The sequence below is a fragment of the Cnephaeus nilssonii genome, assembly GCF_951640355.1.
Source record: "Cnephaeus nilssonii genome assembly, chromosome: 2".
Classification (NCBI taxonomy): domain Eukaryota; kingdom Metazoa; phylum Chordata; class Mammalia; order Chiroptera; family Vespertilionidae; genus Cnephaeus; species Cnephaeus nilssonii.
Window position 1 is genome coordinate 36,969,247 of NC_137073.1, and position 26,602 is coordinate 36,995,848.

General features: G+C 41.6%; 1 protein-coding gene across 1 annotated transcript; it reads right to left on the reverse strand.

Annotated features, from left to right (window-relative positions):
• ARPC1A (actin related protein 2/3 complex subunit 1A) lies at nt 1–26,558 on the reverse strand. Its single transcript, XM_079787021.1, has 10 exons — nt 26,426–26,558; nt 21,119–21,211; nt 14,267–14,371; nt 11,184–11,406; nt 9,058–9,165; nt 6,033–6,245; nt 4,497–4,572; nt 3,851–4,044; nt 2,311–2,401; nt 1–413 (listed from the first exon to the last, which is right to left on the reverse strand). The coding sequence occupies exons 2-10, from the start codon at nt 21,180–21,182 to the stop codon at nt 375–377; spliced, it is 1,113 nt and encodes a 370-aa protein (XP_079643147.1). The 5' UTR covers nt 21,183–21,211; nt 26,426–26,558; the 3' UTR covers nt 1–374.
• Between the last annotated feature and the right edge of the window lie 44 nt (nt 26,559–26,602).

Consider the following 26,602-nt stretch of genomic DNA (forward strand, 5'->3'; position numbering starts at 1 on the left):
CATATTCAGTATTTTTATTTAAATTTTTAGCAATTTACATACCTCTCCACCCTTTCTTTTAAGTTAGTGTGACAATTTCCATAATAAACTACTAAAAGAGAAGCTTTGGTCAAAAATGGAATGAAATAGCAAAAACAAAAACCAAAAAAACAAACAAACAAAAACCAAAATACAAACAAAACCCAATCACTGCTGCTTTGAAAAATCCAACACTTTCACCAATTATATTCAAACAAAACCACACGAACAACATTTGCGCGATACGTGTCTTCAGTGTTTCCTTGCGGCTGGCTCTCCTCACCATCATGCAAATGGGGGAGCTGCCGGGGCAGTTTGTCAGTTTGTCATGCTGGATCTGGGCGGCTCACTCAGCTTCACATTATCCGGAGGCCCTGGATGGAAGACTCTAAGGTCTTGAAAATGGAGGGAAGAACACTAATGGTTACTGAGGACTGTGTATCCTGGCATTTCCCCCACAGCGCCACACTACTCCCCTTCCTCTCCTTGGCTGAGGTGCAGGCCCCTGTGCTCCCGGTACCGAGACACGCTCTCCCAGGACTCTGCCCAGAGTCTCTCCAGGACTGCTGGCCCTTCTAGGCCAGGTGTTCCCATCTCCACTACCCCAGCCCACAGGTTCTGGGCACACTTCTCTGTGATCCTGGGCACATACCTCCTTATCTGTGTCACTGGCCCTTACTGATGAGGGCCACCTGTGCACACGTCCCTTGCCTCTTCACCACACTCTAGATGCCCTAATGGCAGGTACTTCTATGTTTGTGTAGGCCACACAGCAGTTAGCCTGCTGTGCCACACAGCAGGTGCTCAAAGGTGGATGGATTGAAGAGAAAACTGCACTGGGACTTGGCAGCTCATACAAGTGCAAAAAGAGAGAAAAAGACATGGCCTGAGAGATCAAAGGATAAAGGGCATGCCTGTACCCACCCGGGTGGTGCTAACTTCAGATGCCCAGGACTTAAAGCATATGAAGATTAAAAAAAGGGGTGGGGAGGATACTTTTATTATTATTATTTAAAAAATATATTTCTTTATTGATTTCAGAGAGGAAGGGAGAGGGAGAGAGAGATAGAAACATCAATGATGACAGAGAATCATGGATCAGCTGCCTCCTGCACGCCCCCTACTGGGGATGGAGCCCACAACCCAGGCATATGCCCTTGACCGGAATAGAACCTGGGACCCTTCAGTCGGCATGCCAACGCTCTATCCACTGATCCAAACCAGTGAGGGCAGGGGAGGATACTTTTAGAGAAAGATAGTTTGTTTCTTCAGAATATTCTGGAGGCTTTTCCATATTATGTATTTGACTCAAGGAGGGGAAAAAACATCATGGGAATGTACAACGGCAAAATTCGATAAAGCTGGAGTATACAGAGTCCTTAGATTTGTCACTACGCCTTCCATCAGGCCTCCTGAATCTCTCTCTGTCCAGAGCCTCCTGGCCACAACCCCTGCCACAGCTGGAGTCCATATCCTCATCACCTGTTCACTGGACTCAAAAGCCTCTGCCCCAAGCTCTCGTTGCCTAGGCCACCCACGCCTTACAGCCTGGTGTGTTTCTACATCGGTTCTGGAATAGCTTTTAGTTGTCTGTAGACAAAGCCCAGCTTTCTCTCCCTGACCATGCCAAGTTCTTTTCTCTAGTTCCATCTTCTGCGTCTGTAGGACTCACACCACAGTCCACACCACTGGCAGTGCCTTGAATATAGTGTGCACCCCCTTTGCCCCCAACCATTCCTGAATCCCACTGCATCTAGGGATGCAGCTCTTCCCTGCAGTGCCGGCAGTCCATGCGTCCCCCTAAACTCCTCGATGTAAAAACAGAGGCACTGGCTTCTCTTTTGGAGCTCCGATTAATCCCCTGGCCCTCTGCTCTCTCCCACCAGACAAGCACTTCAGGGGCTCCTTCATCTCAATATCCTCAGTACCCAGCACCATGCCTGGCACCCAGAGGACACTTAGTAAATGTTTATTAGACTAATTAGGGTAAACCATACAAATATATCTATGTAGCTAAATTTAGATGGGTACCCAACACAGGGCCTGCTACACAAACAGCACTCAACTTTTCCTCAATGAATAGATGGACATCTAGAAAGAAGTATATATTCCAAATCATTGGGAAAGTGTGGTTTCCTGCTAATGACCTTTAGGTTTTAAAGACGACTTCAGTGTAATATCTTACATTTCTGATCTGCATTGGCTTTGATATTTTGTTTCAAAAAATGAGAAACATTTTTCTCATAGGAAGTTTTAACACAAACAGGATTTGTTCTGAAAGGCAGAAAATACCTTGAAATCCCAAATTGTCATGGCTCCATCGATGCCAGTAGTGCAAAATTTGCGACAATCTTGCTTGTCCACCTCATAAATAGATACTTGACTGAAAAAAAAACAAAAACAAGAGATTGTAAGGTATGCAGTAGAAGTGAGCCCCAACCTTCCTAATAGTATAAGGGCATTGCAAGGAAACTGTCTGTCAACTCCTGAATATCACGTTGTCTATTAATATTAGGCTGCAGCAATCTGACTCAGAAAATATGAAAATGCACCATATTTCCAGATGGCCAGAAGAAAAAAGACTGATGTGAGGGAAAGAGTAAGAACCCACATTAATTAGTGTGTGGAGAAACAAGACAATCCAGGCCACACAGCATGCAAACTGCCCAGTAGCAGGGTGTGGCCAGGACCACAGCCATGACTGAAACAGAAACTAATTTAAACAAACAAACAAACAAGCAAAGAGAGGCAGGATGAAGCATGACTGAAATCCAATCAAAACAAAAATCCCTGATGACTCTGACAACCAGGGCACGTGAGCCAAGAGCTCCCCGTCATTTAAAATGAACCCTTATAAACGTCAGCAAGTCAGACACCCCACAAAATCCCAACCTCGCAAAACAGGGGAACACAAACCAAACAACTTGTCTCAGCCTACTTATCTGAAAAACTTCCAAGAAAATCAATTCTGTAGCTCAGACAATATTTTCCTTTATCCTCTGAAATGACTAGAATATTACCTCTGGGGAAGGGGATGGCAAATGGTACATACTACCAGTGAGCTAAGAATGGATTTTACCATTTTAAATGGTTGGAAAAAACCCCAAAACTATTATTTCATGATGTGAAAATTATGTGAAATTAAAATTCCAGTGTCCATAACATTTTACTGAAATACAGCTATGCTCATTTATTTACGTATTGCCCATGGCAGCTTTTGTACCACAACAGAAGAGTTGAGTAGTTGTGACAGAGACCATATAGCCCCTAAGAGTCTAAAATATATACTATCTGATCCCTTACAGAAAAAGTTTGCTTAATATCTGCAAATAAAAGTAAACATGTCAATCTGCAAGGGTCTGTCATTTTTTTTAAACTAAAAGTCTCAAAGAAGCAAAGAGGGTTGCTTCTCTCCTGATACACAGTCTGCAGAGAAGCTTAAGAAAAATTCACAAGAAATAACTTTGAAAGTCATTCAAGACAGAGAAACTTGAAAAGTGTGAAGAAAGTTTTGCTGTGCCTTCAAGTTACACCTTTCAATAGAGCACAAACATTTTCAGCCTATTTTAAGCCCAGTGGTCCCTTTCACTCAACATGATGAAAAGCACAACTTAGCCCTGGCCAGTGTTGCTCAGTGGGTTGGGCTGCACTGTTCGTCCCCACCAGCTCACAATCCACAGCAGGATCTGCACTCCGCATGTGGGATGCCTTGTACCATCTACACCTTGAAGGACAGGATGACGAGGCGGGTGTAGTTCACTTTTAGGCCCTGGCTACAGGTAGCATTGAGGAACTCAGATCCAGGGGCCCCAGGGGGCTGGGTGGCACTTACGTGATGCTATTCTGGTGCAGAGTCTCCAAGGCTGTATTGCGGTCCTCAGTTGTGGCCCTCTTGTCCATGTTGCGGAAGCGTTCCATGGCAGACATGTTGCGTTGGATGCTCTGTTTTGGAATGTCTAGCTTGGAGACGAAAGTCAAGGAGCCGCGGTCATCATAGTTAAAGAGCATTGGGCAGCAGTCATGGCCCTGAAACAAGATATTAGTCAGGCCTGGAGGGTACACTATCTACCTACCAACCACTCAGAGAATGTTCACCACCGGCATCTCTTATTCCTAAAGGCTTGCTCTGTTTCTTTTCTTTTTTAAAATATATTTGATTTTTTACAGAGAGGAAGGGCGAGGGATAGAGAGTTAGAAACATCTATGAGAAAGAAACATTGATTAGCTGCCTCCTGCACACCCCACACTGGGTATGTGCCCGCAAACAAGGTACATGCCCTTGACCGGAATCGAACCTGGGACCCTTGAGTCCGCAGGATGACGCTGTAGCCATTGAGCCAAACCGGTTAGGGCTAGCTCTGTTTCTTTTAAAAGGCTGTTCTACTTTGTGCTAGTGCACAGTCACAGAGCACGCATTGCTCCTGTTCTGGAGAATTATATACAGTGTATTACAAGGAAAGATGAAGAGAAATACTCACAGCGGCTACAACGCTATTCTCTGAGACAAATGACACACTCAGGAGGGGCAGGAACTCTGTTTTCAGAGTTGAGACCCTGAACACAAGAACACTTGTTAAAAGGAGATACAAGGAACCACTCAGTTTCTTTATGGATACAGAAGATGACAAAGGACCCATTCTCACAGGGGCTTTGGCAGTATAAACAACCACTTATGTTTAAAGGAGCCCCATGACCTGGCCTTTCAGGAATCTCAAGCATGAAATGGCCCTGAGATAACCTGTAGAAACTGAGGCCTTCCGCTCTCTTTAGCCTATGCTCTACTCCCTTCTAAGTCTACCTACCCCACCCCCTCTCCAACTCATGACAAACTGGTCTACAGCTTGGTCCCCAGAAAGCCCTTGTTCTTTCCCATCTCTGCCTTTGCTCCCACACCCCTTTACCAAATGCTCTCTCTGCTCCTCTTGCTTATCCAAAGTCCACCCGTGTTTGAAGCTCAGCTCTGATTGATCACCTCCATGAAGCTTTCCTGGAGCACATCAGCCTAAAGTGGCTTCCCCTTTCTCTGATCTCCTAAAGTTCTTCGTGTCACTCACGACTGAACACCTTATTTTGCTATTTTCTCCTTGCCTGTGCTCACTAGGGGCTCCTAGAGGGCTGGGACCACTAACAGTTAGTAAAGCCTATTCTCTTTCCTCCACCTGGGTTAGGAGCTAGGGCTACTGTAAGTATCTATATATATGTATAGAAATCTTCCAGAAGGCTATATCATTTATAATAGGGAAGGACATTAAAAAACCCCATAAAGTTTAAAAATACAAAAATATCCTTTTTGAAATACCAATTTGTTGTCACCATGTGGCAGAGGGAGCCAGAGTCACCTGATGTGACTGACTGCCAGCATACAGATTAAGTCAGGAAACCTTTAAAGGTGCGTTACCTCTGGCTGCCAATGGGAAAGGATGCACTTAGGAAAGGATATTCTTCCTTTAACATATGAACAAATATGAATTCTGATGTCTAACAAGATGCCTAATGCTCTCTTTAGAGAGCTGAGCAGGCAAAAATGAGTCATTGTGATTTGAGTTCTTCCAGCATACACCAAAGGAACTGGCTTCAAGGTTTTAATATTACTGAACGAAGTCCCAAATTAATGGAGTCATTGTTCACTGACTACACAGAGCAAGAATACATCCTCTATTTAATTTAAGGCTGGTGTGTGACATTTACATGTTGTAAGGAACTCGTAGTAACAGACTAAACTGGCTATTTGAAGGAACTCTTATCAGTAGCAAACCAGGAAGGTTCTTCAAAGGAATCACTATCAGCACTTTCATTAAGAAGTGTTTCTGGAAGTGAAACTCTTTAAATTTTAACTCTTTAAAATTTCCCCAAGTGAACAATCTAAATGTGTGCCTGTGATTTAAAGGCTGCCTTGCAGTTCTCAGACAGATTTTTATGCATGCGTCCTACATAAGCACCCAGAGAAGGGCAGCCTTAGCCAACTGAGAAATCCCACCCCATGTCCTAACTCAAAACAGAAGGCAAATACTCACTGCACGCTTTTTGAGGCATCAGCAACGGACACAGTGCTGTCATGGCTGACCCAGGCCAGTCGACTCCCACTGGCGGAGAAGCTAACGCCATGCACCCAGCCACCAGTACCACTGCCACCAAACTCTGACATCAGCTGACCAAAAGGCATCTTGCTGCCCCAGGGGGTACTGGCTGGCTTTTCATCCACTTCTTTAATGTATGCAGAAAACACTCTGCAGTTTAAGGGGCAGGGGGAGAAGGAAAAAGTAAATGATAATATATGTATACTAAAGGCCTGGTGCACGAATTTGTGTACTGGTAGGGTCCCTCAGCCTGGCCTGCTCCCTCTTGCAATCCAGGACCCCTTGGGAATGTAGTAGTGGGGCCGAGGGCTGTACCACTCCAGCTCATCCCAGCCCCACTGTGCCTGCCCGGCCGCTGGGTAGCATGTTGCCATGGAGGTGGAAGAAGCTCACGCAGCTGTAGCTGCACTTGCCAGCTGTGAGCCCGGCGTCTGGTGCCCTTCTGTCAGCTGAGCGGCGCTCGCGCTGTGGGAGCGCACTGACCACCAGGGGGAAGCTCCTGTGTTTAGCGTCTGCCCCCTGGTGGTCAGTGTGTATCATAGCAACCGATCCACTGGTCGTTCGGTTACGTAGGCTTTTAAATATATAGACAGAAATAGGCTACAGTCTGAAGCTACTAGGTGTCTCAGAATGCAGAGTAAAATATGATGGGGCAAATTAACCTGCAGAAAACTCTTAAGACACAGAATGGTTCTAGGCTGCCTACAGGTCAATCCATAATCAACTAATGATCACAGAGTGCCGCTCTAGGAGTGCCGTTCTGAAATAATGGACACAGAAGCTCTTCCCTCCTGAAGTGTACCTTCTGGGGGAGGATTGTGCTGTCCCACACTCCCTTGCCCATGGGAGATCTGGCTAAATGAGCACAGCATTGTTTCTTGTCTACTTTACCCTCATTCTCAACACAGTATTCCAAGAAGCCCACACAGTCAAATGGTAGGAGAAAGGAAACTATTTGCCACCCTACAATAAACCCTAGCATGAACTCACTTAAGAAAGGGACATCTAAAGTGAAAGCTGAGGGAGGCCATGGGAAGAGCAGGCCGGCTTTCCCTAGCACTGTCAGGCAGAGGGCTGTGCTCACTGTACCCTCCAGGCCCACTGTCCAGCCTTTGTGGCAGGTATTGTCCGGGATGAAGGTGGGTCCTTTATAGCCTGCTATCATCAGTCTCTTTCTCTAATTCCTTGAGGTGGGAAACAAAAGGGATAAAGAACAGCTAGGAATCTATCCTTTTACTTCCTTTTGCCCTCCAATGCTGTACCTACTTTGTAAAGCTTCTCTTCAAAAACTCCTGAACCTAAAGACTCCCTAAATGACCTAGAATATTTCCCTCCAAAATGACAATGGCAGTAGCAGCTCTGGAAGAGTCAGGGCACCAGAGAGGGGAAGGGCACAGTGAGCTGTCTGTCAGTTAGATGATGTTCCTTAGCATCACTGTGCTTTAGATCAGCATCACAGTGGCTACTGCTTTAGTCATCTGAGTCCAGGAAAGAACGGGTGGTTCTCAGCTGCGCCAACTGCAGTGTGGGAACGGAACAGATCCATACCCAAAGGAGCACAAGCCAAAGCAAAGTTTATTTCTAGAATTATTATTAACAAAAGCATTGTAACCTATTTTCACAACCAGATTTTTAGTATGGCCTGATGATCCAGGTGGTATGATCAGTAACACTTAGCTCCACCCTCTAAGGGAGCTAAAATGACTCTGGGTAACATCACAAAAACAAAACTAAATATGAAAAATTCTAGAGAATATCTATGTATTTTTACTCTTACATTGGTTCTTTTTTTTTTTTTTTCAGTCTATAGTGAGTTTCTTTCTGGGCCAACAGTTCTTTTGAGTCCCGATTTCTATGTCCAACAGTTGTTTATGTGTACATTTACATTGGTTCTTAAGTACAAGAACCAATATTTTTCCAAAAAGTACCTTGACACTACTGAATCCCCCTCTCATAGTCAAACTGTCACACACATATTTACTAGTAAGAAAAAAATAAAAAGACCCAAAAAACAAACAAAAAAACACCCTTGGGTATTCTTTAAGCTCCCCCTCCCCACCATATTTTTATTTATTTCAGAAAGGAAGGGAGAGGGAGAGAGAGACAGTAATATCAATGATGAGAGAGAATCATTGATCAGCTGCCTCCTGCATGTCCCACACTAGGGATCGAGCTCACAAGCCGGGCATGTGCCCTGACCAGGAATTAAACCGTAACCTCCTGGTGCATAGGTCGACAGTCAAACACTGAGCCACACCAGCCAGGCTCCCTTGGGTATTCTTGGATATAAATCACTAGTTAGGTTTTCTGGAAATTCTCCACATACCCTATCAAAAAAAAGATGCATCCCATCTCCCAATCCACCGCATAGTCAACATAAAGCAACATTTATTTGCTTTCCTTCTAGCTAAAGGGAAAAAAAGCCTGTTGATAAAGAACAACTTTAAAAAAAGCAATTACTTGTACAATCCTTAAAGGAGTTTTCCAAGTAGCTGTGTTTCTTCTAGCCTCATACTAATAACAAAAAGCTTTAACTGAAAAGGAATAACACAATAATAGCTCAGCAGTACACTGTTCAGCTATGTTTTGTTGATCTTAGTTCACTCTGGAATTTGCAGTCTGCTGCCTGGGTATAAAATGAGAAGTGATACTGTAGTTGAGGGAGGGGGAGAGGAGAAGAACACTTCCCCCATTCCGAACCATGGGTGTTCTGCCTAAGGAAAACCTCCCTCTCCCCACCCTTTCATCTTCCTTCTCCCATACTTCAAAGTCCACTTCTTTCTCCTTTGTTGATTTATGCACTTGCTTTTTAGTCCCTTTTCTAGACCACAAGCTCCTTTCATCGGAATCCCTTATGGTACCTAGCATAGTACCTTACAAAAAGGGACCTTAAAAATATTTGTTGAAAGGTGACTGATGAACAACAACTCAAGTCTGTCTACCAATTCTCATTTGTTCCCACCTGCATTTGAAATCACATGATCCTGCTGCCAGCAAAACATTGTTGGGATGCCAATCCAAGCTGAGGACCGTGGAGCGAATTGGCTTTTTAATGTGCTTGCTTACCCACCTACAAAAGGAGAAAAACTATTTTAGTTTATCCATAAACCAAATGACTTACAAATATGTCCATCGAAAACATCAATGCATGGTTCTTATGTGGTGGCTACCAGGTTTCCTGCCAGAGAGAGGTTGCATTTCTAAAAGAAGAGAGGAGGAGAGAAAGAACCACAGATTGTCCTTTCCATTTTCCTGTCTTAGGTTTTGACATTCTCATCAGGTCAACTGGTTCTGAACTTCTCGGGCTACCAGGGGATTCTCTTTAGTAAGTATATTTATGGATGAACTCTGGTAGTGCCCCATGGAGTTTCAGATTATGTCTGACTTTAACCTTTGAAATAAAAATGGAGGTTTGAAATTACTTGAATTTTTATTATAAATATTCAGTGACTTGTTATTTCATTTTAGGTTAAGTTTGGGTTGTAAGATAGCTTAATTTCCTTTCCAAGTTTCCAATGCTAAGTAAGTTTCCTGAAGCTTCAAATTCTTTTTAACTTTTTTTCAGTGAAAATTTAATCATGAAATCAGCAGAAACTCTTATTGGAGATTAGACTCTAATTGTCTAGCTTCACTTAAAGAGTTTATTTATGTCTAAAATCAGTCATGATTCTGGCATAATTTCTGCCCTTAAACTGCTGCTTAAAAACCAATCATGCTCTGTTCAACATGAGAGGCTTGATATTGTGCCAAATGTCTTTCGTTGAAAGCTAATTGTTTTTCTATACAATCTTTTTCTTAGGAACCTGTCTGAAAAATTTCATTCTGAAAAATAGACAATATTCTACTTGTTTAATATAGTTATTTTAAATTAGAGGCTTAAAGGTTGTTTTAAAGTACTCATATCATACCAATAAAATATTGTTTTATAGCTGAGAAACTCCCCCGAACATACAGCTTGTTCAAATGACACTTTGTACTAGAGTAAAGCCCAATTTACCTATATCTGAGACTATTTTTTAATGAATAAAAATGTGAACAATCACTGACATCGAGGAATACCTAGAAAGAAAAATTGTTTCTTACATATGTATTATAGTGAGCATTCTAAATGTTTTTTAGCAGGCAACATTTTGTTAGCCTTAATTTTACACATGTTTGAAGGAAAAATGCATGTCTAAATGCATAATTCAATCTTGCTGCAAATTCAGACTTTCTTTTCAAAGAATAAAAATTTCGAGGTTTTACTAAATTACAAAGTGTAATATGATAATCCCTTCCTTTCACTGTTTCAGCAGAAAGCAAACAGTAGGAACACAAAGAGTAATGTGTACTCTGCTATTTGTAGTGCAAATACACACGGCCAGTTTCCTACTAAATGACAATTCCAGGTCGAAGAGTAGTTATTCCTTCCTGAATATATGTCAGGTAGAGCAGAGTTGTTTTCTTATCAAAATAAGAAGGAAGGAATAGTTAAAGTAAATTACTTAGCCATAAAATAAACCTCTGCATTTTGACTGGCTTAGCAACAAGTGATTTATAAAAAAAGTACAACAGGCTGATTATATATCCAAGATCCTGACCAATTTTTACTTCAATGGCTTAAACAAGTAAAGCATTATACCAAGGCATAGATTTGGTTAGCAAATAAACTTTAAAGAAAGGAGAACATTGTTATCTGTAAGAATCCTAGAAATTTAAGTGGATAGAGATAAGAGGAAAAATAATTATTTCCCAGGATACTGGGAATCTTTCAAATTTATAATTTATATATCAGAGTAAGAAAACAGCTATTTGGATAGTACAGAGTCAGAAGAATAGTAATAGCTTATAGATAGAACAAACAGGTTAGGAGATCAGGACATGGAAACCACAGCTCTAGATTAATGTGAGAAAGATGTGAGATTTGACTCAATGTGCACATAGGAATGAAAAACGTGCAGAGAATGGAAAATTCAGAGGAAAAAAACCTTCAGATGAAGAAAAACTGAAGCAATAGTTAAGCCTTAACCCAGTGTCTCAAGAAGTCACCAAGAACATAGTGTTTCAAATGTATGATTCAGAAGTAAAAAAAACTCAGATGTTGCTCACCAGTCATTTTCAGACTCAAAGTAACAAACAGAAATGAGTCTTGCTCCACTTCCCACAGCAAATTTGTTCTCTAGTGGGGACCACTTGACAAAAGTGGCTGCACGGTTAATTCTCAGGATCACCAGGGTTGGCTTCCAGACACCATCTTTCTGACTCCAGACATAGGCATTGCGGTCTGCCCCGCAAGTGACGATGCGGTCGCTCTTGGGGGCCCAGTCGATACCTGCAAGTGAGACGTGGCATCATCTCCTTTGCTTAAGCCAATGACAACTGACATGGCACAGGCAGGTGGCCATTGGTATGGTGGGGACAGATGTGGTCCTGATCACCACATCACAAAGGCAAGGATGTTTCTCCACAAAGTTCTGTAACTCGGGATCCTCCATGAGGCCAGGTAGAACAGAGCTGTTTTCATAATTGCAGAGGTTACAAAACTAAGCAGGGACATTCTTTCCACCCATTCACAGGTTTCTAAAGATATCTGGTCTGAAGTCCTTTATCTTCCCTCTTAAGATTTTTTGGCCTGAAAATCTTTATTTTTTATTTGTTTTTATTGTTAATCCTCACCTGAGGATATTTGCCCCCACCCCCCTATTAATTTTTAGAGAGTGGAAGGGAAGGGGAGAGACAGAGTCTTTATCTTTTGGAGATACAAACTGAAATATGAAATGATACAATGTCTGGGATGTGCCTCAAAATAGTACAGGAAGAGAGTTGAGAACAAGACAGTCTGTGTGTTGGTAACTGTTGAATCTGGGTGAGGAGTATACAAGGGGCTCATTACATTATTGTCTATTTTTGTTATCTGTTTAAAACTGTCCATTGTAAAATGTCTTTTGTGTGTGTGTGTGTGTTTTAAAAGATAGCAATTAAACAGTTAACACAAAAGAATAAACTCAGATAAAACACACCAGGACTCTGATATCCCTTTGATGTTTGCTATACTCTTTCTCTGCAGCACTGACTAGTCTTTTCTTCTAGAAAGCTTCAGAAGATGAATTTTATTTTTCTGTAGTTACTACCTTTCTGAGAAAATATGTTTGATCCTTGGTCTTCTGCCACAGAGTTATACTTAGATTTTTCCAACAACAGTTTTTTAAGACTTAAAAAAAATCATTTGAGCATTTGGACAGAAAACAGGCCCAAGTTCAAAGGATTCCAAAAAAGAAGCAGGGGAGAAAAAGGACACAACTAAATATTTCACTTTTTTGGCTATCTCTCTGGTCTTTCATCTTAGCCCTTTCTCATGTAAAAGTATTTCCTAATGCAAAATTTCCGATTTAAAATTTTTGAATGTTATTATTTTTAGCCCATAAGGCCACTGGCAAAGGGACTTAGAGAAAATAGGCCAAACCTAATAGAAATAACATTGTGGGAAAGCAATAGCAACAAAAATAGAAATTATGTCTTTGGTGCTGGTTCGGTAATATATAGTCGGTCAGATCAGGGTGCTCACTAGCATTATATACAAATCCTGGTAAAAGCAAAAAGGGATGGTCACAAGTTTTTGCTGTAGAACACAATGTAAAGAGTGCAGAAAATCAAAACATGTTATGTTTTTCTCTGATTTGGGGGAAGGAGATCTTTAAGCTAATCAGTATGTTAGGGGATTAGAAGCAAAATTTCAGGGTCCGAATTTAATAAAAAGTCACCATCAGTCCCCTGGCTGCCCACTTAAGTGCAAATACAACTGAGAGGAGAGGAAACCCAAGACTGCAGTGAGAAATTTTTAAATGAAAAGTTATGAAGAATAAATTGAAAAAAATTTTTTAATTAATTTCAGAGAGGAAGGGAAAGGGAGATATAGAAACATCAATGATGAGAATCATTGATCAGTTGCCTCCTGCATGCCCCACAGTGGGTATGGGAAAATAAGCACTCTCATACAAGGCTGGTGGGATGAAGGCTATCTGAGGATACCCAGCAAAGTTGAAGATGTATCTATTCCTGTGATACAACAAGTCTACCATATATGAATATCACACATGTACAAAGAGCTCTGCACAAGAATGCTCGATTTAGCACTTCAATGTAATAAGGAAAAACGGGCAACATAAATGTCCTTTGATGGAGGAAAGAGAAAATAAATGAGGTAGGAAATGCCAAACAGCTGTTAAAAGGAACAAACTTGACTTAGATTCACTAACATAGAACTCAGAAACAATGTGGAATGCAAAAGCAAGCTGCAAGAGATGTATGATATAATGTCATTTTGGCAGCCCCTGAAAAATACTAGCCAACAGTACTAGAGATTGCTTATGAATATATATATATACATGTATGTAAAAGTGTTAAAAATGGACTAGGACAACGTCATACTAAATTACAGACTGCCTTCTGAGGGACAGGAACAGAACTGGTGGTGAGAGGGGACTTTACCATTATCTAGAATAATATTCCTTGTTATTAAATATTTGATTCCTAAGCTTTCTGGCACAGGAAAAAAAGACATTTATCTTTCCTGTTGTTAACTCTGGGTGGTAGGTATACGGATGTTTGTTATATTACTCTTTGTCTTTTTCAGTATTTGGAATGTCTTCCTTGCCCCCAGAACAATATGCAGGAAACGTTTGGAAGACACTGCGCTCCCGCAGCAGTTGGAAATTCAGTTTGGCTTACGTTTTCACACAGCTGACATGCTGTCTAGTTTTCACTTTCACGTCTCATCTCCTAATCTAAGCTCCTCAGTCCTCATAGTAGGTTCAGTTTTCCATAACACTAGTTGAGTGTACCAACTGAGCTAAAACAAGCACTTAATAATTGAGATCAGTGTGGCTCAGTTGGTTGGAGCATCGTCCTGTACACTGAAAGGTGACAGGTTCAATTCCTAGTCAGGGCACATATGGATGCTTCTCTCTCGCATTGATCTTTCTCTCTCTCTCTCCCTCCCACCCTCTCTCTAAAATCAATAAAAAAAATTGAGATCACTATTATGCTATTTTCTGAAAATTTCTAAAGAAAACTCAGTAAATGCTACACAACTTTGAATATTATGGCTGACTTACTTTATTAGGCTCTTTATTTTAATGAAAGAGTGCTAAATTTGAAAATACTGTACTAAGTTCATGGTTATCTTCTTTTACCTGTGATGTGTCCATTGTGCTCCTTGAGTTCATGAGCTTTCACCCACTGGCTCCCGTTCTTTTTATAGATGTGGACTTCATGATTATTGGGGCTAAGGGCAATCTCTGGAGAAAAAAGTCAATAGTTAACACTTGAACTTGAAACTGTCACACAAAAAAGGGATATGTTACAGTTGGGATTTAAAAAGTAGAGTGAAGCCTGACCAGGATGGCTCAGTGGTTGAGCATCGACCTACGAACCAGGAGGTCTCAGTTCAATTCCCAGTCAAGGCACATGCCTGGGTTTTGGGCTCAAACCCCAATAGGGGGCATGCAGGAGGTAGCCAATCAATGATTCTCTCTCATCATTGATGTTTCTATCTCTTTCCCTCTTCCTTTCTCTCTGAAATCAATAAAAATATATTAAAAAGAAAGAAAAACTAAACTTAAACATTCACTTTATCAGAGACATATACAACTGTCAAAGATTCTAACCAGTAAGAAATAAATGATGTTGCTATACTTAGCTGATATATAGTTGACCCTTGAACAACACAGATTTGAACTGCGCAGGTCCAATTATATGTACTCCGCGCCCCCCCCCCCCCCCCCCCGCAATAAATACAGTGGCCCTCTGTATCCATGTGATTCACCCATGGACTCAATTGTCTGCTGATAGAAAACATTCTTTTCCATCTGCAGTTGGGAATCTGTGGATGTGGAGGGCAGACTGTATGCCACTTTATATAAGGGACTTTAGCATCCTTGAATTTTAGTATCCAAGGGAGATATTGAGGCCCTCGCATACGAAGGGTTAACTATAGTTATGTTTTTGGGGAGTCAAAACTTATACATGAATTTTCAACTGCATGGGGGAACAGGGGAAGGGTCAGTGCCCAAAACCTTGCATTGTTCAAGAGGCAATTATAATTTTAGCCTGAAGTAAGATATTTGACATTTTAGCTCACCTGTACAACATTATTAGTAATAAATATTTAATTTCTGTTAGACTTTCTGAAATGCTGAAAATAGTGCAGAGGCTCTTATTACTGCTATCATAGACCCATGTTGGAACCATCATGGTTTATAAAAAAACCCAAAAACTTGATTCTGCTGGTAAACTATATCAAAGTTTTCCTTTAAATAAAGCCATTATAAACCACAAAATAAAATTATGTTTTTAAGGGAAATCTCTTGTACCAATCCAAAATAATAAGAACATACATATCGCCCTAGCTCAGTGGTCGGCAAACTGCAGCTTGTGAGCCACATGCGGCTCTTTGGCCCCTTGAGTGTGGCTCTTCCACAAAATACCACATGCGGGCGCACACGTACAGTGCGATTGAAACTTCGTGGCCCATGCGCAGAAGTTGGTTTTCGGCTCTCAAAAGAAATTTCAATCGTTGTACTGTTGATATTTGGCTCTGTTGACTAATGAGTTTGCTGACCACTGCCCTAGCTGGTTTGGCTCAGTGGATAGAGAGCCGGCCTGTGGATTTAATAGTCCTGGGTTCGATTCTAGTCAAGGGCACATGTCTGGGTTGCAGGCTTGATCCCCAGTAGGGGGCATGCAGGAGGCAGCTGATCAATGATTCTCATCATTAATGTTTCTATTTCTCTCTCCCTCTCCCTTCTTCTCTGAAATCAATAAAAATATATTTTAAAAAATCCTAATTTTAATTTTTTTTTTAATTTTTTTTTTTATTGATTTTTTTACAGAGAGGAAGGGAGAGAGATAGAGAGTTAGAAACATCGATGGGAGAGAAACATCGATCAGCTGCCTCCTGCACACCCCCCACTGGGGATGTGCCCGCAACCAAGCTACATGCCCTTGACCGGAATCGAACCTGGGACCTTTCAGTCCGCAGGCCGACGCTCTATCCACTGAGCCAAACCGGTTTCGGCAAAAAAAATCCTAATTTTAATTTTAAGGAGTCAAATTTTTTAATGGATCAACTATAATGTGAAAAAACAAAATAAGTTTTAAAAAATCATCACATAGATATGAATATTCTTTTTTTTTTTTTCAGAGAGGAAGGGAGAAGGAGAGATAGAAACATCAATGAATGGTGAGAGAGAATCACTGATTGGCTGTCTCCTGCACGCCCCCTACTGGGGATCGAGCCCCAAACCTGGGCATGTGCCCTTGACCAGAATCGAACCCAGGACCCTTCAGTCCTCAGGCTGACGCTCTATCCACTGAGCCAAACCAGGTAGGGCTAAAATTAGGATCTTTGACCAAAATGTTAGGTCAATCTTTTAATAGTTTTCCCATCTATTATGTCACCTATCCTCAACTCCTTAGGAAAGCTACAACTGTTTTGCAGATAAATTGTGGAACTAGGTAAATATTTAGCTCTAAAATCGTAAGACTTTCAATGCTTTCTGGAAAAGCTATATATTTCTCTAAATTTCTAGGAACTTCAAAAGCCAAATCTAAGGTTAAACCTGAAAAATGTTATAAATTTCAAATTATAATTTGGCATAATAAAAAGTTTGACTTAATATATTGAATTTATAAAGTAGTTTAAATGAGTTCAATAACAATTTGCATTTTTATTAAAAACTAGAGGTCTGGTGCATGAAATTCATGCACTGAGGTGGGGGGGAGGTGGTCTCTCAGCCCGGCCTGCACCCTCTTGCAGTCTGGGACCCCTCGGGGGATGTCTGCCTGCTGGCAGAACGGGCCTAAGCTGGCAATCGGACATCCCTCTTGCAGTCCGGGACCTCTCGCTCCTTACCGCCCACCTGCTCGCTGCTCCTTAGTGCTCCCGCCACTGTTGCTGCACTCCCCAATTGTGAGCCCGGCTTCTGGCTGATCAGCGCTCCCCCTGTGGGTGCACACTCACCACCAGGGGGCAGCTCCTGTGTTGAGCGTCTGCCCCCTGGTGGTCAGTGTGCATCATAACAACTGGTCGTTCTGCCTTAACGGGTGCTTAGGCTTTTATTATATAGACTAGCGTTCCCGTTGCAGGAAAAATCCTGCAATAGGGTTTCCTGCTGCACTCTACCCCGCCCTGCCTGCTCTCCTCCCTTGTCCCCCGGCCCGCCTTCTCCGCCAGCCCGCCCCACTCTCCTCCCTTCTCCCCCGGCCCCGCCTCCGCTCCTCCCTTGTCCCCCGGTCCACCTTCTCCGCCAGCCCGCCCCGCTCTCCTTCCTTCTCCCCCAGCCCGCCTCTGCTCCTCCCTTGTCCACCGGCCCGCCTTCTCCGCCAGCCCGCCCTGCTCTCCTTCCTTCGCCCCCGGCCTCGCCTCCGCTCCTCCCTTCTCCTCCCCCCGGCTTGCTTGCTTCTCCGCAGCTTTGCTTCCTTCTGCAGCTCTTGGCTTCTTTCTATGCTGTCTTGATATGCAAATTAGCCACCATCTTTGGTGGGGTAATTTGCATACACATCCTGATTGGTTGGTGGGCGTGGCTGGGACATAGCGAAGGTGCGGTCAATTTGCATATTTGTCTTTTATTAGGTAGGATAATTGGAAATACTCCAAAAAATTATTTTTAGATAGGAAAGTGGAGACAGAAGATATAGGAAACTCAATTATGAAGCTTTGGATTCACCATCCTACATGATACATATTTTCAAATACTCAATATAGAGGCTCATATTTAGGTTTTCACCCAACAATAACCAAGAGTGTACTGTTTATGTACCAAGGATTTATTTAAAAATAAGAGTGAGCCCTGGTTGGTGTAACTCCTTCGACCCGAGCACCCAAGTGTCATGGGTTCGATTCCAGGTCAAGGGCATGCACCTGGGTTGCAGGTTCAATCACTGGCCCCGTTGGAGTGTGAGGGGGAGGCAACCAATCAATGTATCACTTTCACATCTCTCTCTTTCTTCCTTCCCCTGCCCTACCTTCCACTCTCTTTCTCAAAAAAAAAAAAAAAAAAAAAAATCAAGTAAAAAATATCCTCGGTAAAGATTCTCCCCCCCCCCCCTCTCTCTCTTTCTTTCTCTCTCTCTCTCTCTCACACACACACACACACACACACACACACACACACACGCAAAATAAGAGTGAACCATGTCTGAATGGCTTTTGAAAAGATAGTGAATTTATAGATTCAAAGAAATCTCTATAAAATTCTAGCTGGCTTCTTTGTAGGAATTAATAAGCTGATCCTAAAATTCATATGGAAACGCAAGGGACCCAGAAGAGCCAAAACAATCTTGAGAAAGAAGTACAAAATTGAAATTTACACTTCCCAGTTTTAGCATGTATTACACAAAGCTCTAGGAAGCAAGACAGTGTGGTCCTAGCACTAGAATAAACATAAAGCTCAATGGAACAAAATCGAGAGTCCAATAAATTTACATTCAATTGACTATTGACAAGGGTGCCAACATAATTGCATGCAGAGAGAAGAGTCTTCAACAAATGGTGCTGGGACAACTGGCTATCCACATGCAAGAGGATAAATGAAGCTGTACAAAAATTAACTCAAAATGGGTCCAAAACTTAAATATAAGTGCTAAAACTATGAGACTCTTAGGAAACATAGGTATACATCTTTGTGACCTCAAATTAGGCAATGGTTTATTAGCTATACAGCAAATACATAAGCAATAAAAGAAAAATAAATTGGAGATTTTAAAAATGAAAAACTATTGTGCTTTAAAGAACACCATCAAGCCGAAACCGGTTTGGCTCGGTGGATAGAGCGTCGGTCTGTGGACTGAAGGGTCCCAGGTTCGATTCCGGTCAAGGGCATGTACATTGGTTGCGGGCACGTCCCCAGTGGGGGATGTGCAGGAGGCAGCTGGTCGATGTTTCTCTCTCATTGACGTTTCTAACTCTCTATCCCTCTCCCTTCCTCTCTGTAAAAAATCAATAAAATATATTAAAAAAAAAAAAAGAAAAACAAAAAAAAAGAACACCATCAAAAAAGTGAAAAGACATCCTACAGAATGGGAGATTTTACAAATCATATACCTGATAAAGGCTTGTATCCAGATTATATAAAGAACTCTTACAACTCAACAATAATAAGAAAATCCAATTTAAAAAATGGGGAAAGGATCTGAATATACATTTCTCCGAAGGAGATATACAAAAAGCCAATAAGTGGGCATACTCCTTTCTACCCACTAGGATAATAGTGGGTATAGGGCTGTAATAAAAAACACAGATAATAACATGTGTTGATGAGGATGTAGAGAAAATGGAACCTTCATATACTGCTAATGAGAATATAAATTGGTGTGGCCACTTTGGAAAATCGTCTGGCAGTTTCTCAAAGTGTTCAACTACCATATGACCTGGCAATTCAACTCCTAGGTATACACTCAAGAGAAGTGAAAACATATGTCCACATAAAAACTTGTATGTGAATGTTCACAGCAGCAATAGTCACAACAGCTAAAAAGTGGAAACAAGCCAAATATCCACCAACAAATAAACTAAATGAGGTATGTCTATACAATATAAAAAGGAATGAAGCTGATACGTGCTACAAGATGGATAAACCTTGAAAACATTGTGCTCAGTGAAAGAAGCAGATGTAAAAAGCCACAAATTGTATGATTTCACTTATAAAAAAATATCCAGAATAGGCAAATCCATGGAGACAGAAAGTAGATTAGTAGTTGCATACAACTGGAAGTTTTGAGGAAAACTGGAAGTGACTGCTAATGGGTATAGAGCTTCTTTTTGGAGTGATGAAAATATTCTAAAATTAGATAGTGATGACTGTTGCATAACTCTGTGAATATACTAAAATCATTAAATTGTATACTTTAAAAGGATGAATTTTATGTTATGTGAACTCTATCTTAATAAAGCTATTATTTTTTAAAAAGAGTGAATATAATTCAATTTTTAAAATAACTCATGGGCCTAACACTACACTTCTGTTTCTAGGTTTTTTTTTGTTCATTCTCTTTGTCATATTATCTGTCACTCTGCTTGCTATACTATGCCTACTTCTAAGAGTCTTCTCCATGCCTTTCTAGTTTGCTAGAGCTAGAAACTCAAGCTTGTTTTGAATAATACTAGAGGTCCTGTGCACGAATTTGTACACAGGTGGGGTCCGGCCAGCCCGCCCTGATGGGGGCCATTGGGGCCAGGGCAGCAGGGGGGAGGGGATGCAGGAGGTTGGTCAAATGGCCCCATGCCTGATTAGGGTGGGGGTGGGACAATTGGGAGCAGGGCTGGCCAGGGGGAGGGGCCACGGGCAGTTGGAGGGAGCCAATTGGGGCCCTGATTGGGCCGGTTGGCCACCGCAGTGCATGTCATAGTGACCAGTTGTCCGGTCGCTTGGCTTTTATATATGTAGATAGTAAATACAAGTTAGTACTGCCCTTCGTACCTCAGGAATAAACCATATGTCTCTGAAACAGCTTATATCTAGGTTCTAGAATTCTGACTAAATGCTGGGTGAGTGTGGTATTATGGCACAACCATTCCAAACAATGGATTTTAATATGTCTTTGATATAAACTGTCCTCTAGTGCAACGATTGCCAACCTTTTGGACTTCACAGACCACCAGTTGGCGACCGCTGCTCTAGTGGTATAGTAAAAGAAGTGGACAAGGAGCCAGAAGGCTTGGGTGCTAGCAAGGGCATGCACCTGGGTTGCAGGTTCAATCACCGGCCCCGTCAGAGCATGAGGGGGAGGCAACCAATCAATGTATCTCTTTCACATATCTCTCTTTCTTCCTCCCCCTGCCATAACCTTAACTTGGTGTGTAACCACTGGAAAGTCCAAAACTTTAGGCCTCTATATCTGCAAACCGAAGGACTGACCCAGTTCCCTTCTGAACCTATATCTGTCCTTTTCACATGTGACAATGATATATATGATCACTAAAAATGCCTACATCTAAAAGTATCAAAGGTACCAAAATAAAGGCACAAAGTTAATAGCATACTTACGGGTACGATCCCTGTTCCAGGCATGACAGGTGATTGGCTCTAGTAAAAACTGATGCAGGGACATTATTACTAGTGGTTTCAAAGGATAGAAAGCTGCAAGGACAACAACAAAAAAAGCATTTAAAATGACAGGCAACCAATATTTAAATTGTCTGGGGATTTTGAAATGTTTGGGAATAAATAAAACATTATTCTCTCATTAAAAAAGAATCTCAATGTCAAAACTTAATCATTTAAACACAATTAGTATTGTAACCACTAATATACAATTTATTCTGTCAAGGGTCATCAAGGGACTTTAAAACCATGGGTTAAAGATTGTTGGGGTACAGGATATTCAGACAGTCTCAAGTGATCATCCTACAGATTACTTACTAATTACAAAGAGAAAAACATGCTTTTTCAACTAAAAAAAAATCTGGCAGTCACCACCTTAACTGAATGATCACACTTAGTATCATAAATAGTGAACCAATATAATCTGAGGACCTCCTGATGGGAGGCAACATGAAGTGCACATCATCTATATCATAAAAAGTCTGTGGTCGTCACGCCATCACACTGTAATGACCGATCAGCAGGAGGCTGAATGTGTGGGGTGGGCGGGGCGCCGTGCACAGCAGGGTGGGTGGAGACTTGACTCTGGAGGACTTGACCCAAGGCTCAGGCGGGTGTCTGGGTCCCGCCTCCCGCATCATCATCCACGGGACTCTTTCTGGGTCCCACCGAGCCGTGGGACTCTGGGTTCTGGGTCTTGCGTGATTTCACGCACTGGGCCCCTAGTCATTTATAAGTAGTGACCACTTAATGTATCATCCAGACCAGAATACTTTTAAGAGAGCAAAAAGGGCCCAGCCAGCGTCGCTCAGTGGTTGAGCATCTACCTATGAACTAGGAGGTCATGGTTCAATTCCAGGTCAGGGCAGATGCCTCGGTTTCGGGTTTCATCTCCAGTGTGGGGTGTGCAGGTGGCAGCCGATCAATGACTTTCTCATCATTGATGTTTTCATCTCTCTCTCTCCCTCTCTCTCTCTTCCTCTCTGAAATAAATAAAAATATATTTAAAAAAAGAGAGAGCAAAAAGGGGCACTATTAATAATTATGCTGTGATAACAGGTCACAGGACTATCCTGGAGTAACCTGGTAATATGGCCAACCTAGCTATAAAGTATTTATGCAAAGTATATTTACTCTAAATCTAATAAAGATCCAGACTCAATTTCCAGTTTATAGAAAATAAAAAGAATTATTAAAGAACATAAAAGGGAAATAAACAGTGAAAACCAGAGTGTGTGTCATATTATAAAACAACTGGTCTGGACTATTAAAAAAAGACAAGTTGGGGTGAGGACTATTTTAGATTAAAAGAGCTATGAAAATCAAAGTTGATATGTGAAACTTGATTGTAATCTGTATTTTTAAAATAGCCATAAAAGACATTTTGTATAATAGAGTAAATTTGAATTTGGGCTACATATTATGTAACAATACAGAATTATTTTCAATTTCTTAACTATAATGGTTTGCCCTCAGGTAGGATAATGTCCTAACTCTTAGATGATAAAGATGATGAAGTGTGATGATATTTTCTGTAACTTATTTTCAATCCTTCAGTACATGTAGATATATAAAGAGCAAATGTGGCAAAATGTTAACAACAGGTGAATCCAGGCTAAGAGTATGCAAATATTTGTTATATTACTTTTTAACTTTTTATTGTAACTAAATGAAAAGCAGGAATCTGTGAAATATCACTAAATTAAAAACCAAATAAAATTATCTATTTTATAGGCACCCAAATCTAGATCCACTGAAGCAGCAACCATTACCTGAAATACGAGAAATTTTTTCAAAAAACCACCCCATTTTATAATTTCTAAGAGGCACTCTCACAACACTCTGAAGTTTCAATACACTTTTAAGTACAAGTCAAATTAACCTAGGATGGAGACTGAAATGTGAAATAGGAATTCTGATGTAAGCAGAAAATAAATGCAAGGGCTAAGAAGGTTGTGAACAATCAAAGTTCAGCAGACAAAGCAGAAGTTAATTTCAGTGGAAAGCAGAAAAAATGTCTCTGCTAATTGTTGTAAAGGAACCCAAAGGTCAAAAAGAGATAAGTGTACCCTTAAATAAAACATTTGATATCTTGAACTGACAGAGAAATGTTAGTGTTTCACCTTTTATTCCGAGGGAGAAGATGGTTAGAACATTAATTTTTTACTTTTGCATGTTCTAGAAAGCAAATTGCAATTCACAAATACAGAAAAAGCCTCTAGTAGGAAATTAAAACAATTTTAAAAAATTCAAATGAGACTGCTAATTTTTTTTAAAAATAAATGTTCATCTCTCTCTCTCCCAATTTTTTATTTTTATTTTTTGATGGTCTTGTTTCCCACAAAGCTTAAAAAAAAAAAATGTTTAGCCCTGGCCAGATGATTGGAGCGCTGTCCAGTGTACCAAAAGGTTTCGGGTTCGGTTCCTGGTCAGGGCACAAATCTAGGTTGCAGGTTGGATCACTAGTTGGGGCACAGAGAGGCGACAACCAATCGATGCTTCTCTCTCTCATTCCCTGTTTCTAAAATCAATGAACATATCCTTGAGTGAGGATAAAACAAAACAAAACACCTTTCTGACTCACTGCATGATTCTCTTTATCTCTGTCATCAGCTGTGACCCATCACAACAGGTTTTACTCACAGTTACTTAAAATAACATGTAGTGTTACAAATATCTCCTGAATTAAAAGCACTTTAGTTTACAGCTACACTTTATAAGGTAATTTGTTAAGTAAATCAAAATTGGTCTTCAAATTAATAATTTAATGTGAAATCTATGTGCAACAAAAGCACATATTTCATGTATAGTTAAAAAAGAACAGTTGCAGACAAAGGCTTTCTCATTCTTCAATTCATTTTGAAAGTAATGTAGCAAAGCCTTCAAAAGAGGTAAACATTTACACAATGGCATAATTACTTCTAATATTGCATTTCTATTTTGATATTATTATTCAAGAGCCATTTTTGGACACACACTCAGACCTGTAATTCTTTTATAATCATGTGGCTATTTTAAGTCAGTAAGCCAAGAAAACAGCCATGTTTGTCAAATTTATAAGGCACTCAGTACACTCAGCCTGTATTCATGAAACTCAGTGAATGGAGAATAATAATAGCTTGAATCTTGTACCAAGAAAAAGATAACTCCTGTCATAGGGTGATAATTATAATTTCTAAACTGTGATTAGTATTTAAGTGAAATTTCAAAACCTTTGTCTTCATGAGGGTAGAGAGGAGAAAAAGGGACAGACAAGAAGGTGGTGACATTAAATTTAATAAGCTCCTACTGATGACCTTTTATTGTCTAGCTCTAAGATGATTTATAGTATAATATGATTCCAGGAATTCTCCCTCCCTTCAGACTCCTTTATTTATCACTTTGAGTAGAGTCATTCTGATGTTTGGTTAGCCATGGGCTCTGGAGCCAAGGGAACATGAGTTTGAATCCTGCTGTTGACACATACAAGCTATGAGACCTTAGTATCTTTAAATCTTATTTATTTTTTATCTGTAAAATGCACATATCACTGACATCCCAAGGCTGTTGGTAGGAGGATTAAATGAAATAACATGTGAAAGCATGTAGTACAGTACAAAGCCTAACTCAAAACAGATGCTCAATAAGTTAATTCCCTTTCTCCCGTGGACCCAAGGCTTTTGAACCATCCCAAGAAGTACACACCAGTTAGGATCCTCTGAACTTGGCCCTGGAGCTTGAAAGTATTTGTACAGTGGAAATTTCGTTCCCTGTTTAGAGTCAGTTTTCAAGATTATGATTCATCTAGTTTCTAATTGCTCTCATTACCCAACCCAGCAATACCAGGTACTCCAACAAGGTCACCACACCCTCCACACATTCAGAGACAGGTTCCAATTTCCGGCACCAGCCTCACCAGCTGAGCATTTTGAACTTCTTTATGCAGAATTTGTTTTAGCATAGGATTAGTCAACTAGATTGGAATACTGCCCCTCTCCCTCCAAGCAGGAGTTTTAATTTTTCCAAGGTGAAACCCCTCCTTAAATTGTGATAAGGAGATGAACTGACACCAGAAATTCTCTGAGTACTTTGTGATAGGAAGGAGCCAGTTACACCCACTTCCTAGCAGGGCAAAAACACCGTCTGCTTTCCTCTCTTTTGTTTTTATATACATAACCAAAAGGTTAGATAAAACTGATGAAAGAGGACAGAAGTAGGATAATTTAGGCGATGACTTGAGGTACATAAAAACAGGGTCTAAAGTTGCAGTATGAGAACAGATGGCTTCATAACCAGAGTCTAAGTCACAATTTAAGTGCCTACTAGGCTCCCGGCAGTGTAAGTACCAGGTTGGGGCCAGAAATATCAGTCAATTTGACACTTTTCTGGACCTCAAGTGAGGCGTGAGGGAGGTTAGGAGGAAGGGAAGATAAATATGCAAAGAATGCCCAGAAGCAGTAATAATAGCTAATATTTACTGAGCACCTACTCTGGGCCAGAAACTATTCTAAGCAATTTATATAAATAAACTCACTTGATTCGCCACAAAGCCCTAAGAATGTTGTTACTGCAGATGAGGAAACAGGGACTCCGAGAAGCAATCTTCCCACGGTCATCCAACCGAGTGGTGGTGCCGGGATTACAATTTTGACAGTCGGACTGGAGGGTGGGAATGTGACAGGTGCTGCTACATCAAAGGTTGCATGGAGCCAATATGTGCAATTCTGAGTTAGGGGACAGCGGCACTCAAGAGGGGGAATCTTAAGGAACCCGGGGAAAAGGTTTTCCTAGAATTTAGACGGGTCTCCAATAACTGAAGGACTGAGGGCTGCGCTAGATAGAAGCCAAATGTCCCACGAGCGCCCACCGTGTGCTAAAGAAAGAAACGAACGGTCCCTCGTGACACACCGATTGGAGGGAGATTATTCCACTTCCATTACAGTTTTACAGACTGTGATAAACGGCCACAATAAAGGTGCAAACAGGGCGATGGAAGCGCAGGGGAAGGAGCCGTTAACTCTGGCACTGGAGGACGCTCGGAGCGCGAACATTTCGGGAGGAACGATCTTTACGGAGGCCCACGAGCTCCGCAGGTCCCACGGAAAGCGGGGATCCCCCCGCCCCTCCGGAGGCCGGGCTGGGAGCCCTGGCCCGCCCTCCGGGCCCCGCGGCCTAAACCCTCGCCTCCTCGTCCCCGCGGGTTCAAGTGCGCTGCGAGGCCAGGTAAATGGAGGCTCCCAGGGTCAGAAGCGCGCTCCTACTGCCCCTTACCTGGGGTCGGGGCAGTCCGGACCGGCTCGGAGCGGAGAATTCGCGGACTCTGGTCAGTCGACGCGAACAGGCTCCGGCGGGCGCTGGCGGAGGACCGGGGCCCAGTGGGAGCGGCTGACAGTTACCGGAAACTGTCACAGCGCCTGCGCAGAGCGGCCGCGCGGGCAGCCCGCGCAT

Excerpts from the sequence above, each read along its gene's own strand:
- ARPC1A (XM_079787021.1), bottom strand. The coding sequence starts at position 21,182 with ATGTCCCTGCATCAGTTTTTACTAGAGCCAATCACCTGTCATGCCTGG. Across the intron at positions 2,402-3,850 it reads CTGCACCAGAATAGCATCAC|TCAAGTATCTATTTATGAGG; the intron begins GTAAGTGCCACC and ends TTTTTTTTTCAG. Across the intron at positions 414-2,310 it reads TGACAATTTGGGATTTCAAG|ACCTTAGAGTCTTCCATCCA; the intron begins GTATTTTCTGCC and ends TCCATTTTCAAG.